Source organism: Hordeum vulgare, chromosome 1H (assembly GCF_904849725.1).
Source record: "Hordeum vulgare subsp. vulgare chromosome 1H, MorexV3_pseudomolecules_assembly, whole genome shotgun sequence".
Lineage (NCBI taxonomy): Eukaryota > Viridiplantae > Streptophyta > Magnoliopsida > Poales > Poaceae > Hordeum > Hordeum vulgare.
The window spans coordinates 79828096-79843197 of record NC_058518.1 but is presented as its reverse complement, the minus strand read 5'-3'; the positions used below and the strand labels follow the sequence as shown (position 1 = coordinate 79843197).

At 43.8% G+C, this 15102-nt stretch overlaps 1 protein-coding gene across 1 annotated transcript; it reads right to left on the bottom strand.

Annotated features, from left to right (window-relative positions):
- Positions 1-369: 369 nt before the first annotated feature.
- On the bottom strand, positions 370-2649 carry LOC123425245 (peroxidase A2-like). Its single transcript, XM_045108923.1, has 3 exons — positions 2206-2649; positions 1716-1881; positions 370-989 (listed from the first exon to the last, which is right to left on the bottom strand). The coding sequence occupies exons 1-3, from the start codon at positions 2632-2634 to the stop codon at positions 568-570; spliced, it is 1017 nt and encodes a 338-aa protein (XP_044964858.1). The 5' UTR covers positions 2635-2649; the 3' UTR covers positions 370-567.
- Between the last annotated feature and the right edge of the window lie 12453 nt (positions 2650-15102).

Genomic DNA, 15102 nt, shown 5'->3' with positions numbered 1-15102 from the left:
CGAGACGAAATGCCCTGTCATTGTCCTCCTATACAACATGCTGAGATAGGCCATAAAATACGAGAGAAACGAAACAAAAACATGGGTTGCAAGAGTAAAACGAAAAAGGGCCTCGATGCAAGTAGATCGGATGGTTGACGCGGTCAATGAGGCCAAACAAAAAACTCAGCTATGGCTCAGCTTCAGTCATCCCAAAATAACCCCCTCTTCTATAATGAAAAAGCAGAGTTCCTGCTGTTTCCGTCAAAAAGAAATTGAGAGCCAATCAGAGAAAAAAGGAGCAAACAAACCACCCGACTTGGTAGCCAAGCTTCACATCACATTTGCTTGGTAAGAATCAAACACTTTTCCACTGTTTGAACGAAAACATTGAAATGACTTTTTAGACTTTATTCCAGGTCAGACAACAAGCATGCACGAATGAAATGTGTACATTTGGTTGACACACATACCAATTATTGCACTGAACAATAAAAGATGAATTCATCCTTACGTCCATGATCACACGCACATCAGATGCCACACCCACACTTGTAGTGTATATCCTCTCGTGGTCTCCCCCTAATATCAATTGATGAACGCACAACGCTTCCGGACTTCTCCCTTGGAGGGGTCCGTTATCACCCTTATGTTCCCCATCTTGATCATGGAATTTGCGAAGGCCTTGAAGAAGGCGTCCTGGCTGCCCGCGAACCGGTCGACGATTGGCGCCGTTGTCCCCACCGCGAGTGGGTCTGACTTGAGTTCCTGGTCGGATTGGAGGAAGCCACGATTCACCTTCAGGTTGGTGAAGTAGTTCTTGTCGAACTTGTCGGGTGTTGTCGGGTCGAGGTCGTTCAGGGACTGACCGTTGCCGTTCATTGGGCATCGCTGGGACAGGAAGGCCCTATAGCTCGGGCTGAGGGTCGGGTCGGGCCGGTTCGTCCCATTAAAGTTGTACAATCTATCGGTGACAAACTGGCATTGCACACGACCGAAAGTGTGTGCGCCTACACATTTAAAACAAAAATAAGGTTAATATTAAAGATGAAACAAGGACCATGTATAAGAATTCTCTCGATTTATATATCGGTATTTAAACTTGGGTTTCTTCTGGAGTTCTTATGATCAGTTTTTTCTTGAGTTTTATTATCGCTTATATATCTTTCATCGTCAATAGTATATACATATATTCTCACAAAAAGTGAGGTGTGTATATATATATATATATATATATATATATATATATATATATATATATATATATATATATATATATATATATATATATATATATATATATATATATATATATATATATATATATATGAAGGTAGAATTACAGAGAGGAGAGGCCGGAGTGCTATCTTCTTTTTCATCAAACGAAAAAGTACAAAGACGGTGTCCTGAAAGTAGTGTTAAGGTTTCTAATTTCGGAAGCAAAATAATTTTAGACTTCACCGAAATATCTTAAATTTTGAAACTTTCACATATTTTGGAAATTATTTCCGCTTTTCAGATTTCAATTTTCACTCAATTTTAATGAGTTCTAACGTTATTTTCTATTATTTTGAAATCAGTTTGAATCCGCCTCGAAATTTCGGGATAAATATATTCCAAACCCCGCTGAAATAGGCAAAAGTTCGTTGAATTTTGAACCCACCGTTACATCAAGTTTATTGACAGTATTTATAGTATCTTTGGATGTAGTTGTGCTTGTGCGCGAGCTTGGTTACCTGAGAGAGCGACGAGGTCGGTAGTACCGTCAAGCGTGGCGAGTTTGAACTTGTCTGTCAGGTTTTTCAGGCCGTCGAATGGGCCTGGTAGGTTCCCGGCTTCCGTAAAGTTGGACGTGAAGCCGTCCAGCCTCCCCAGCAAGACGCTCCACCCAGGTCCTCCAGACTGCATACGCATATATGCCAACTTAATTAGCGTCCATTCCTTTGTTACCATCGACTTTTGCTTGGACAGTTGCATGCAAATATGGCGAATCCTAACTCATATCCTCTACGTTCAGTTGCATATGCATGCATGTATATATGATCGTTGTGCTATATGCAGGCACTGAGGGAGAACACTCGTTAAACCACGCAGGCCGAAAGCTACATAGGACCTACTACTACCAATCATGCTCGTGGAAATGGAACTCGAAAAAGGAAAAAAAATATCAGCTCATGCACCAGTCCGATCACTGTACGTAATTAACTGGGAGTAAGTAGCACGTACCAGCTGGACCGAGATCTCGGCGGCTATGGCGAGGATGTCGGCGCAGGAGACGACGCCAGGGCAGGCGGCCTCGAGGGCGGCCTTGGCGGTGTCGATGACGTCGTAGCGGCGCGCCGAGTTCTTGTTGGGAATGGCGTCCTTCTCCGTCTCCATCCCGTTGAAGGTGTCCAGCAGCAGCGACGCGTCGCACCCCTGCACGAAGCAGTCGTGGAAGTGGAGGCGGATCAGGCTGGCGAAGACGCGCGGGTCCGACTTGTGCGCCTGCACCAGGACACCCTGCACGATCTTGTACGCGTCCGGGCACGTGCAGTCGTAGTAGTCCACGCACAGGTCCGCCGCCGCCGCCCCGCCGGCGTGGAGGACGCAGACGGCCGCCAGCAGCGCGGCCAAGGTGGCGGCCACCCGAAAGGAGGAGGAAGAAGAAGCCATGTTGCTAAGAAGCTGGTGGTGAGGACTGTGAGGGAACTGGGGCTGGATTTATAGGCTAAGTTTTGCTAATCGATGGTTTTGAAATGCATGCATTATCGAGGCTGTTTTACGTAGGTACTTACGCGGGGTAGGATAGAATTTTGGATGGATGCGCTCCAACTCCAATGGACAACTTGCGAGAGGGAGAGCTCAATCAGTCGAGCTCGGTGGACTACTTTTCAAACTTGGTCACGATGCTTTCTTTGATGTTTCCTATTGAATGACTGAGTGTGACTGAATAATGGTTTTGTCGGATTTCAGACTCCGCAAAACCTCTAAGATTCAAACTCAGGAACGCACACGAAGGCCACTCAACAGAGTCGGTTTAACATGCTCGTTACTCGTTGGGCAAGACTAAGGACTCACACGATGGTGACGGGAGCACAGAACACAACAGTTTATCTAGGTTCGGGCCGCCGCGAGGCGTAAAACTCTACTCCTACTTTTGGTGGATTGTCTCTCACGGAGGTTGGTGGATGAACTAGTACAATGCTCTTGAGCCTCCCGAGGCCAAGTGTCTAGGCGTATTACTTGGGGTTTCAATGATCCGATCCCCTTGCCAAGTATCCTACCATATCTCTGTTGGTCAACGTAGCAAAAATCAAAAAATTTCCTAAGCCATATTCAGATCTTCCTATGGAGAGACCAGCAACGAGAGAGGGGTGAGTGGATCTTCATACCTTTGAAGATCGCTAAGCGGAAGCGTTTGCTAGAACGCGGTTGATGGAGTCGTACTCCCGTCGATTCAGATCGCGGTGTGATTCCGATCTAGTGCCGAACCACGGCACCTCTGCGTTCAACACACATGCAGCCCGGTGACGTCTCCCGCACCTTGATCCAGCAAGGAGGGAGAGGTTGGGGGAGATCTTCGGCAGCACGACGGCTTGGTGTCGATGGAGAGACGAGGTCTCCCGGCAGGGCTTCGCCAAGCACCGTGGGAGAGGAGGAAGAAGAAGAGCAGGGCTGCGCCGAGAGAGAGAGATGGAATTCCGTGTCTCCAATGGCCAAAACCCCCGCTATGTATAGGGGGAAGGGAGGGTGGCGCCCCTTTAAGGTTTCCACCCCTAAGGGAGGGGGGCGGCAACCCTAGATACGGGGAGGGGGTGGGGCACCCCCTGGTGGGCCTTAGGCCCACCTGCGCTAGGGTTCCCCCCTTCCCCCTCTTAGGCGCCATGGGCTAGGTGTGGGGGCGCACCAGCCCACCCAGGGGCTGGTTCCATCTCACACTTGGCCCAAGTAGCCTCCTGGGGCTGGTGGCCTTTCCCGGTGGGCCTCCGGAACCCTTCCGGTGGACACGACACTATGCCGGTGGTGCCCGAAACATTTCCGACGTCCAAACCCATTCATCCTATATATCAATCTTTACGTCCGGACCATTCCGGAGCTCCTCGTGACGTCCGGGATCTCATTCGGGACTCCGAACAACCTTCGGTAACCTCGTATAACAATTCCCTATAACCTTAGCGTCATCGAACCTTAAGTGTGTAGACCCTACGGGTTCGGGAGGCATGCAGACATGACCGAGACATCTCTCCAGCCAATAACCATCAGCTGGGTCTGGATACCCATGGTGGCTCCCACATGTTCCACAATGATCTCATTGGATGAACCACGATGTCAAGGATTCAATCAATCTCGTATACAATTCCCTTTGTCTGTCGGTATAGAACTTGCCCGAGATTCGATCGTCGGTATACCTATACCTTGTTCAATCTCGTTACTCGTAAGTCTCTTTACTCATTCCGTAGCACGTCATCTTGTGAATAACTCCTTAGTCACATTGAGCTCATGACGATGTTCTACCGAGTGGGCCCAGAGATACCTCTCCGTCACACGGAGCGACAAATGCCGATCTTGATTCGTACCAACCCAACAAACACTTTCGGAGATACTCGTAGTGCACTTTTATAGTCACCCAGTTATGTTGCGACGTTTGATACAACCAAAGCACTCCTACGGTATCCGGGAGTTGCACAATCTCACGGTCGAAGGAAAATACACTTGACATTAGAAAAACTTTAGCATACGAACAACACGATCTAGTGCTATGCTTAGGATTGGGTCTTATCGATCACATCATTTGAAAAAATGATGTGATCCCGTTATCAATGACATCCAATGTCCATGATCAGATCCATGATCTTCTATTGATCAACGAGCTAGCCAACTAGAGGCTTGCTAGGGACACATTGTGATCTATTTATTCACACATGTATTACTGTTTCCTATTAATAAAATTATAGCATGAACAATAGACGATTATCATGAACAAGGATATATGATAATAGCCATTTTATTATTGCCTCTAGGGCATATTTCCAACAGTCTCCCACTTGCACTAGAGTCAATAATCTAGTTACATTGTGATGAATCGAACACCCGTAGCATTGTGGTGTTGATCATGTTTTGCTCGAGAGAGAGGTTTAGTAAACGGGTCTGCAGTGTTCAGATCCGTGTGTACTTTAAAAATATCTATTACTCCTCTCTGGACCTCGTCCTGGATGGAGTTGTAGCGGCATTGAATGTGCTTCGTCTTCCGGTGAAATCTGGGCTCCTTGGTTATGGCAATGGCTCTAGTGTTATCACAGAAGAGTGTCATCGGACCTGACGCGCTTGGAACCACTCCAAGGTCGGTGATGAACTCCTTCATCCAGATCCCTTCATGAGCCGCTTCCGAAGCAGCTATGTACTCCGCTTCACATGTAGATGCTTCCACGACATCTTGTTTGCTGCTGCACCAGCTCACTGCCCCACCATTCAAATCATACACGTATCCGGTTTGTGACTTAAGTCATCCGGATCTGTGTCGAAGCTAGCATCGGCGTAACCCTTTACGACGAGCTCTTCGTCACCTCCATAAACAAGAAACATCTCCTTAGTCCTTTTCAGGTACTTAAGGATATTCTTGACCGCTGTCCGGTGTTCCATACCGGGATCACTTTGGTACCTCCCTACCAAACTTATGGCAAGGTTTAGATCAGGTCCGGTACACAGCATGGCATACATTAGAGAGCACACCGCCTGAAGCGTAGGGGACAGTACTCATCTTCTCTTTATCTGCTGCTGTGGTCGGTGACTGAGTCTTACTCAATCTCATACCTTGCAAAACTGGCAAGAACCCCTTCTTTGAGTTTTCCATATTGAACTTCTTCAATATCTTGTCAAGGTATGTACTTTGTGAAAGACCTATGAGGCATCTCGATCTATCTCTATAGATCTTGAAGCCTAATATGTATGCAGCTTCTCGAAGGTCCTTCATTGAAAAACTCTTGTTCAAGTAGGCCTTTATGCTCTCCAATAAGTCTACATTATTCCCATAAATAATATGTCATCCACATATAGTATGAGGAAAGCTAAAGAGCTCCCGCTCACTTTCTTGTACAGACAGGCTTCTCCATAAACCCGTATGAACCCAAACGCTTTAATCACCTCATTAAAGCGAATGTTCCAACTCCGAGATGCTTGCACCAGCCCATAGATGGAGCTTTGGAGCTTGCATACCTTGTTAGCACTCTTAGGACCGACAAAACCTTCTGGTTGCATCATATACAACTCTTCCTTAAGATACCCGTTAAGGAGCGTTGTTTTGACGTCCATTTGCCAAATTTCATAATCATGAAAAGCGGCAATTGCTAACATGATTCGGACTGACTTTAGCTTCGCTATGGGAGAGAAAGTCTCATTGTAGTCAACTCCTTGAATTTGTCGAAAACCCTTGCGACAAGTCGAGCTTTGTAAACGGTCACATTACCGTTTGCGTCAGTCTTCTTCTTGAAGATCCATTTATTTTCTATGGCAAGCCCATCATCGGGCAAGTCCACCAAAGTCCATACTTTGTTCTCATACATGGATCCTATCTCGGATTTCATAGCCTCAAGCCATTTGTTGGAATCCGGGCCCGCCATTGCTTCTTCCTAGTTCGAAGGTTCACCGTTGTCTAACAACATGATTTCCATCATAGGGTTGCCGTACCACTCTGGTGCGGAACGTACCCTTGTGGACCTTCACGGTTCAGTAGCAACTTGATCCGAAGCTTCATCATCATCATCATTAACTTCCTCTTCAGTTTGCGTAGGAGCCACACGAACAATTTCCCGCGCTGCGCTACTCTCCGGTTCGAGAGGGGGTGTAATTACCTCACCAAGTTCTACTTTCCTCCCACTTACTTCTCTCGAGAGAAACTCTTTCTCTAGAAAGGATCCGTTCTTGGCAACAAAGGTTTTACCTTCGGATCTAAGATAGAAGGTATACCCAATAGTTTCCTTAGGGTATCCTATGAATACGCATTTCTCCGCTTTGGGTTCGAGCTTCTCTGGTTGAAGTTTCTTCACATAAGCATCGCAACCCCAAACTTTAAGAAACGACAACTTAGGTTTCTTGCCAAACCATAGTTCATACGGTGTCATCTCAACGGATTTAGACGGTGCCCTATTTAAAGTGAATGTTGTAGTTTCCAATGCGTATCCCCAAAATGATAGCGGTAAGTCAGTAAGAGACATCATAGATCGTACCATATCTAATAAAGTGCGATTACGACGTTCAGACACTCCGTTACGTTGCGGTGTGCTAGGCGGCGTCAGTTGTGAGACAATTCCACACTTCCTTAGGCATGTGCCAAACTTGTGACTCAAATATTCTCCTCCATGATCAGATCGTAGACACTTTATTTTTCTGTCACGTTGATTCTCAACCTCATTCTGAAATTCCCTGAACTTTTCAAATGTTTCAGATTTGTGCTTCATCAAGTAGATATATCCATACCTACTCAAATCATCGGTGAGAGCGAGAACATAATGATAGCCACCGCGAGCTTCAACGTTCATCGGACCACACACATCACTATGTATTATTTCCAATAAGTCGGTTTCTCTCTCTATTATTCCTGAGAATGGAGTCTTAGTCATCTTGCCCATGAGGCACGGCTCGCATGTGTCAAATGATTCAAAGTCAAGAGACTCTAACAGTCCATCAGTATGGAGTTTCTTCATGCGCTTAACAACGATATGACCAAGGCGGCAGTGCCACAAGTATGTGGGACTATCATTATCAACTTTGCATCTTTTGGTATTCACACTATGAATATGTGTAACGTCACGATCGCGATTCATTAAGAATAAACCATTCACCAACGGAGCATGACCATAAAACATATCACTCATATAAATAGAACAACCATTATCCTCTGACTTAAATGAGTAGCCGTCTCGCATTAAGCAAGACCCTGATACAATGTTCATGCTCAAAACTGGAACTAAATAACAATTATTAATATTTAAAACTAATCCCGTAGGTAGATGTAGAGGCAGTGTGCCGACGGCGATCACATCGACCTTGGAGCCATTCCTGACGCGCATCGTCACCTTGTCCTTGGCCAGTCTCTGACTATTCCGCAGTTCCTGCTTTGAGTTGCAAATGTGAGCAACAACACCGGTATCAAATACCCAAGAGCTACTACAAGCGCTGGTAAGGTACGCATCAATAACATGTATATCATATATACCTTTAACGTTGCCGGCCTTCTTGTCCGCTAAGTACTTGGGGCAGTTTCGCTTCCAGTGACCTTTTCCCTTGCAATAGAAGCACCCAGTCTTAGGATTGGGTCCATTCTTTTTCTTCTTCCCGACATCTGGCTTACCGGGCGCGGCAACAACTTTGCCATCTTTCTTTAAGTTCTTCTTACCCTTGGCCTTCTTGAAACTGGTGGTCTTGTTGACCATCAACATTTGATGCTCTTTCTTGACTTCTACTTTTGCAGATTTGAGCATCGAGTACAACTTGGCAATGGTCTTCTCCATCCCTTGCATATTGTAGTTCAGTACAAAACCCTTGTAGCTTGGTGGGAGAGACTGGAGGATTTTTTCACTTACAACGTCATCCGGAAGTTCGACTCCAAGCTGAGTCAGACGTCCGTGCAACCCAGACATTCTGAGCATATGCTCACTAACAGAACTGTTCTCCTCCATCTTGCAACTAAATAACTTGTCGGAGACTTCATATCTCTCGACCCGGGCATGAGCTTGAAAAACTAGCTTCAGCTCCTAGAACATCTCATATGCTCCGTGTTGCTCGAAACGCCTTTGGAGCCCCGGTTCTAAACTATATAACATGCCACACCTAACCAAAGAGTAGTCATCACTCCGCGCTTGCCAGATGTTCTGAACATCTTGGGCTGCCGCGGGATGATACGTCAACAATGTATCTATAATTTTTGATGGTTCCATGCTATTATCTTGTCAAACTTTGGATGTTTTGTATGCCTTTTATATCTTTTTTGGGACTAACTTATTAACTCAGTGCCAAGTGCCAGTTCCTGTTTTTTCCGTGTTTCTGATCCTTTTCAGAGGAGGATTTTAAACGGTGTCCAAATGGAATAAAACTTCTGAAAAGATTTTTTCCGGAACAAAAGATACACACGAGACGTGAGAACCAAGGCAGGGGCCACCAGGGGACCCCACAAGCCCCATAGGTGCGGCCAGGGGGGCCCGCGCCTAGCAGGCTTGTGGCCCCCCTGTGGCTCGTCTGCCCTACCTCTTCTGCCTATAAATTCCTGAAAAATCCAAAACTGCGGGAGAGATCCACGAAAATACTTTTCCGCCGCCGCAAGCTTCTATCTCCGCAAGATCCCATCTGGGGCACGTTCTGGTGCCCTGCCGGAGGGGGTGATTCGGATACGGAGGGCTTCTTCATCAACACCATGACCTCTTCGATGATGCGTGGGTAGTTCACCATAGACCTTCGGGTCCATAGCTAGTAGCTAGATGGCTTCTTCTCTCTCTTGGATCTTCAATACAAAGTTCTCCATGATCTTCATGGAGATCTATCCGATGTAATCTTCTTTTGCGATGTGTTTCTCGACATCCAATGAATTGTGGATTTATGATTAGATTATCTATGAATCTTATTTGAGTTTCTTCTGATCTCTTATATGCATGATTTCATATCCTTGCAATTCTCTTCGAGTTGTGGGTTTTGTTTGGCCAACTTGATCTATGATTCTTGCAATGGGAGAAGTTCTTAGTTTTGGGTTCATACCGTGCGGTCACCTCATTCAGTGACAGAAGGGGTAGCGAGGCACGCATCATGTTGTTGCCATCAAGGGTAAAAAGATGGGGTTTACATCATTGGTTTGAGTTTATCCCTCTACATCATGTCATCTTGCTTAAGGCGTTACTCTGTTCGTCATGAACTCAATACACTAGATGCATGCTGGATAGCGGTCGATGTGTGGAGTAATAGTAGTAGATGCAGAAAGTATCGGTCTACTTGTCTCGGACGTGATGCCTATATGTATGATCATTGCCTTAGATATCGTCATGACTTTGCGCGGTTCTATCAATTGCTCGACAATAATTTGTTGACCCACCGTAATATTTGCTATTTTGAGAGAAGCCTCTAGTGAACACTATAGCCCCCGGGTCTATTTCACACCATATTTTCAGCCTTACACTTTTACTTCGTTGCACTTTCCGCCTTCAGATCTCACTTTGCAATCAATCTTGAAGGGATTGACAACCCCTTTATAGCGTTGGGTTCAAGCTCATTTGTGTTTGCGCAGGTACTCTGGACACTTGGCTCGATTCTCCTACTGGATGCATACCTTGGTTCTCAAATTGAGGGAAATACTTACTGCTCCTGTGCTGCATCACCCTTTCCTCTTCAAGGGAAAAACCAACGCAAGCTCAAGAGGGAGCAGAAGGGTTTCTGGCGCCATTGCCGGGGAGGATCAAGTCAAGAACTCATCCAAGTAAGTGTCGCAAACTCATCTGTTGCATTTACCTTTTTTCCTCTCGTTTTCCTCTCCCCCACTACTGATAAACAAAAAATTACAAAAAAATATTTGCCTTTTTCGATTGCCTTTTTCATTCGCCCTTTTCTCTCGTTTGCTTTATCTTTGCTTGTGTGCTTGTTTGCTTGCTGAAGTCACCATGACTGAAAACACCAAACTTTGTGACTTCTCGAATACTAATAATAATGATTTTATTAGTAGTCCGATTGCTCCCACCACTAGTGGGAATCATCCAAAATAAATGGTGCTTTGCTGAATCTTGTTATGAAAGAGCAATTCTCCGGCCTTCCTAGTGAAGATCCCGCATCCCATCTTAATAACTTCGTTGAGCTTTGCGATATGCAAAAGAAGAAAGATGTGGATAATGATGTGATTAAATTGAAGCTTTTTCCGTTCTCGTTGTGAGATCGAGCAAAAACTTGGTTTTCATCTTTGCCCAAAAATAGTATTGATTCTTGGAACAAGTGCAAAGATGCTTATATATCCAAGTATTTTCCGCCGGCTAAGATAACTCTCTCCGTAATGATATCATGAATTTTAAGAAACTTGATCATGAACATGTTGCACAATCTTGGGAGAGAATGAAATTGATGATTAGATATTGTCCCGCTCATGGCTTGAGTCTTTGGATGATTATACAAATCTTCTACGCTGGTTTGAATTTCGCTTCTAGAAATATCTTGGACTCCGCCTCAGGTGGAATGTTCATGGAAATCACGTTAGGAGAAGCCACAAAACTCCTTGACAATATCATGACAAACTACTCTCAGTGGCACACTGAAAGGTCACCTACTAGTAAAAAGGTACACGCTATAGAAGAAATTAACTCGTTGAGTGCTAAGATGGATGAGTTAATGAATTTGGTTGCTAGTAGAAGTGCTCCTTTAGATCCTACTGATATGTCCTTGTCTTCCTTGATTGAGAGTAGCAACGCTAGCTTGGACGTTAATTTTGTTGGTAGGAATAATTTTGGCAACAACAATGCTTTTAGAGGAAACTATGTTCCTAGACCTTTTCCTAGTAACCCCTCTAATAACTTTGGCAACTCCTACAAAAATACTCATGGAAATTACAATAAATTACCCTCTGATCTAGAGTGTAATATCAAAGAGTTTATCAACTCGCAAAAGATTTTCAACGCGTCCATAGAGGAAAAACTACTCAAAATTGACGATTTGGCTAGGAGCGTTGATAGAATGTCTAGTGATATTGATGCTTTGAAAGTTAGATGTGCTCCTCCCAAGATCAGTATGGATGAAACTTTGAAAGCTATGCGTGTTTCCATGAGAGAGAGCAAAGAAAGAACCTCCCAAATTCGTGCTAGACATGAATGGCTTAAAAAGGCGTGTTCTCGTGATAAGAATCACGAAGATCTTAAAGTGCTTGGTGTGACTCCCATTGAATCTTTGTTTTCTAGTGTCAAACCTAATGATGATGGGGCCGGATATGAATCCACTTTGGTTGAAAAACGCCCCAATGATTCGGAGTCCATCTATCTTGATGCTAAAAGCATTGAAAGAGGAGTAGAAGAAATCAAAACTTTGAGTAGTAATGAAACTACTACTTTGGATTTCAAGGAATTCAATTATGATAGTTGCTCCTTGATTGAATGCATTTCCTTGATGGAATCCATGCTAAAATCTCCACACGCTTATAGCCAAAACAAGGCCTTTACCGATCATATCGTCGATGCTATGATAAAATATCTTGAAGAGAAACTTGAGTTGGAAGTTTCTATTCCTAGAAAGCTTCATGATGAGTGGGAACCTACTATCAAAATCAAAATCAAAAACTATGAATGCAATGCTTTGTGTGATTTGGGTGCTAGTGTTTCCCCAATTCCAAAGTCTTTATGTGATGTTCTAGGCTTTAATGAGATTGAGGAGTGTTTTCTTAATTTGCATCTTGCGGATTCTACTGTCAAGAAACCCATGGGAAGGATCAATGATGTTCTTATTATTGCAAATAGGAACTATGTACCCGTGGATTTCATTGTGCTTGATATTGATTGCAATCCTACATGCCCTATCATTCTTGGTAGACCTTTCCTAAGGACTATTGGTGCTATCATCGATATGAAGGAAGAGAATATTAGGTTTCAATTTCCTTTAAAGAAGGGCATGGAGCATTTTCCTATAAATAAAATAAGATTGCCTTATGAATCCATGATGAGGGCTACTTATGGTTTGAGCACCAAAGACGACGATACGTGATTCCATCACCTTATGCCTAACTAAGGGCGTTAAACAAGAGCGCTTGTTGGGAGGCAACCCAATGAATTTATCTTTTTTCTTTCAGTTTTTTTTGCGTCCACACCATCATAATTCTCTTATGATTGTTTTTCTTGTGTTTTAGCCAAGCAAAACCTTTATGACTAGTCTTGTTGATGGTTGTTTTATCCTGCTGGAAAAAGACAAAAACCTTTCGCTCACGAAATTATTTTTCATTTTTATTCAGAAAGAGCTTTTGAGTTGATTCTTTTTGCTGCTGGTTCATATGCCTTTTTCCCAGGCTGTCGAAATGTTTCATAATTTTTGAGGTAACTGAAGTATACGAAGTATACAGATTGCTACAAACTGGTCTGTTTTTGACAGATTCTATTTTTGTTGAGTTGGTTGCTTGTTTTGATGAAACTATGGATAGTATCGGGGGGTACTAGCCATGGAAAAGTGAGAATACAGTAATCTAATACCAATATAAATAGTAATCAAGATTGCTACAGTACCTCAATAGGTGGTAGTTTGTTTTCTTGTGCTAATGATATCACGAGTTTCTGTTTAAGTTTTGTGTTGTGAAGTTTTCAAGTTTTGGGTGATGTTCTCATGGACAAAGGGATAAAGAGTGGAAAGAGCTCAAGCTTGGGGATGCACAAGGCATCCCAAGCCAAATTCAAGGACACCAAAAAGCCTAAGCTTGGGGATGCCCTGGGAAGGCATCCCCTCTTTCGTCTTCAATCCATCGGTAACATTACTTGGAGCTATATTTTTATTCACCACATGATATGTGTTTTGCTTGGAGCGTCTTGTATCGTAGGAGTCTTTTCTTTTTGTTGTGTCACAATCATCCTTGCTGCACACCTTTTGAGAGAGACATGCCCTCATCGTGAATTTGCTAGAATGCTCATTGTGCTTCACTTATATCTTTTGAGCTAGACCACTTTGCTCTATGTGCTTCACTTAGATCTTTTAGAGCACGACGGTGCGTGACTTGGTAGTTGGCTTGTGATATGAAAGTAGTCCCAAAGGTGATAGGTACCCAAAGAGGATACAATAAAACCTCCATCTTCTTGTGCATTGAGTAGAAAGAGAAGTTTTGATTCCTCTCAATTAGTTTGGAGACGTGGATTTGGTAATATTAAGAGTTATGTTAGTAGGGTGTTGAAGTTAGTGATTCCCGTAACATGCACGTATGGTGAACCGCTATGTTAGGAACACAGAGCATAATTGATCTATTGATTTTCATCCTTTGTGTTGCGGTCGGGATCGCGCGATGGTTTACACCTACCAACCCTTCCCCTAGGAGTTTGCGTTTAGGACTTTGTTTCGATTACTAATAAAAACTTTCGTAATAAGTATGTGAGTTCTTCATGACTAATGTGAGTCCATGGTATAGATGCACTTTCACCTTCCACAATTGCTAGCCTCTCTAGTACCGCGCAATTTTCGCCAGTGCACAAACCCGCCATATGCCTTCCTCAAAACAGCCACCATACCTACCTACTATGGCATTTTCATAGCCATTCCGAGATATATTGCCATGCAACTCCCACCTTTCCGTCTCATGACTTGTGCCGTCACTCTCATATTGCCATTGCATGATCGTAGGATAGCTAGCGAGATGTTTCAACGTCATACGCCAAGCTAGATCGTTGCACATCCCGGTACACTGCCGGAGGCATTTCCTATAGAGTCATCATCGTTCTAAGCTTTGAGATGTGAGTAAATAAAAGTTTGATGATCATAATTATTAGAGCATTGTCCCATGTGAGGAAATAAAAAAATGAGGCCAAAGTTGCCCACAAAAAAACATTGAGATATGGAAAGAGGCCAAAGATCCCAAACAAAAAAAGAAGAGAAAAAGAGAGAAGGGACAATGCTACTATCTCTTTCCACACTTGTGCTTCATATTAGCACCATGTTCTTCATGATTGAGAGTCTCTCGTTTTTTCACCACCATATACTAGTGGGAATCTTTATTATACAACTTGGCTTGTATATTCCAATGATGGGCTTCCTCAAAATTTTCCTAGGTCTTCGTGAGCAAGCAAGTTGGATGCACACCCACTAGTTCTCCTTTTGAGCTTTCACATACTTATAGCTCTAGTGCATCCTTTGTATGGCAATCCCTACTCATTCACATTGATATCTATTAATGGGCATCTCCATAGTCCTTTAATATGCCGAGTCGATGTGACCATCTCCTCCTTTTTGTCTCACAACCACCACCACACACTATTCCACCATAGTGCTATATCCATGGCTCACGCTCATGTATTGCGTGAGAGTTGAAAAAGGTTTGAGAAAGTAAGAGTGCGAAAAAAATTACTTGGCCAATACCGGGGTTGTGCATGATTTAAATTAGTTGTGTGGGGATGATGGAGCATAGCCAGACTATATGATTTTGTAGGGATAACTTTCTTTGGC

What these genes read in the sequence shown, in the direction of transcription:
- LOC123425245 (XM_045108923.1), bottom strand. Translation starts at nt 2,634, where the DNA reads ATGGCTTCTTCTTCCTCCTCCTTTCGGGTGGCCGCCACCTTGGCCGCG. An exon ending in CCGAGATCTCGGTCCAGCTG is followed by an intron (nt 1,882 to 2,205) that starts GTACGTGCTACT and finishes ATGCGTATGCAG; the next exon opens with TCTGGAGGACCTGGGTGGAG. An exon ending in CGACCTCGTCGCTCTCTCAG is followed by an intron (nt 990 to 1,715) that starts GTAACCAAGCTC and finishes TTAAATGTGTAG; the next exon opens with GCGCACACACTTTCGGTCGT.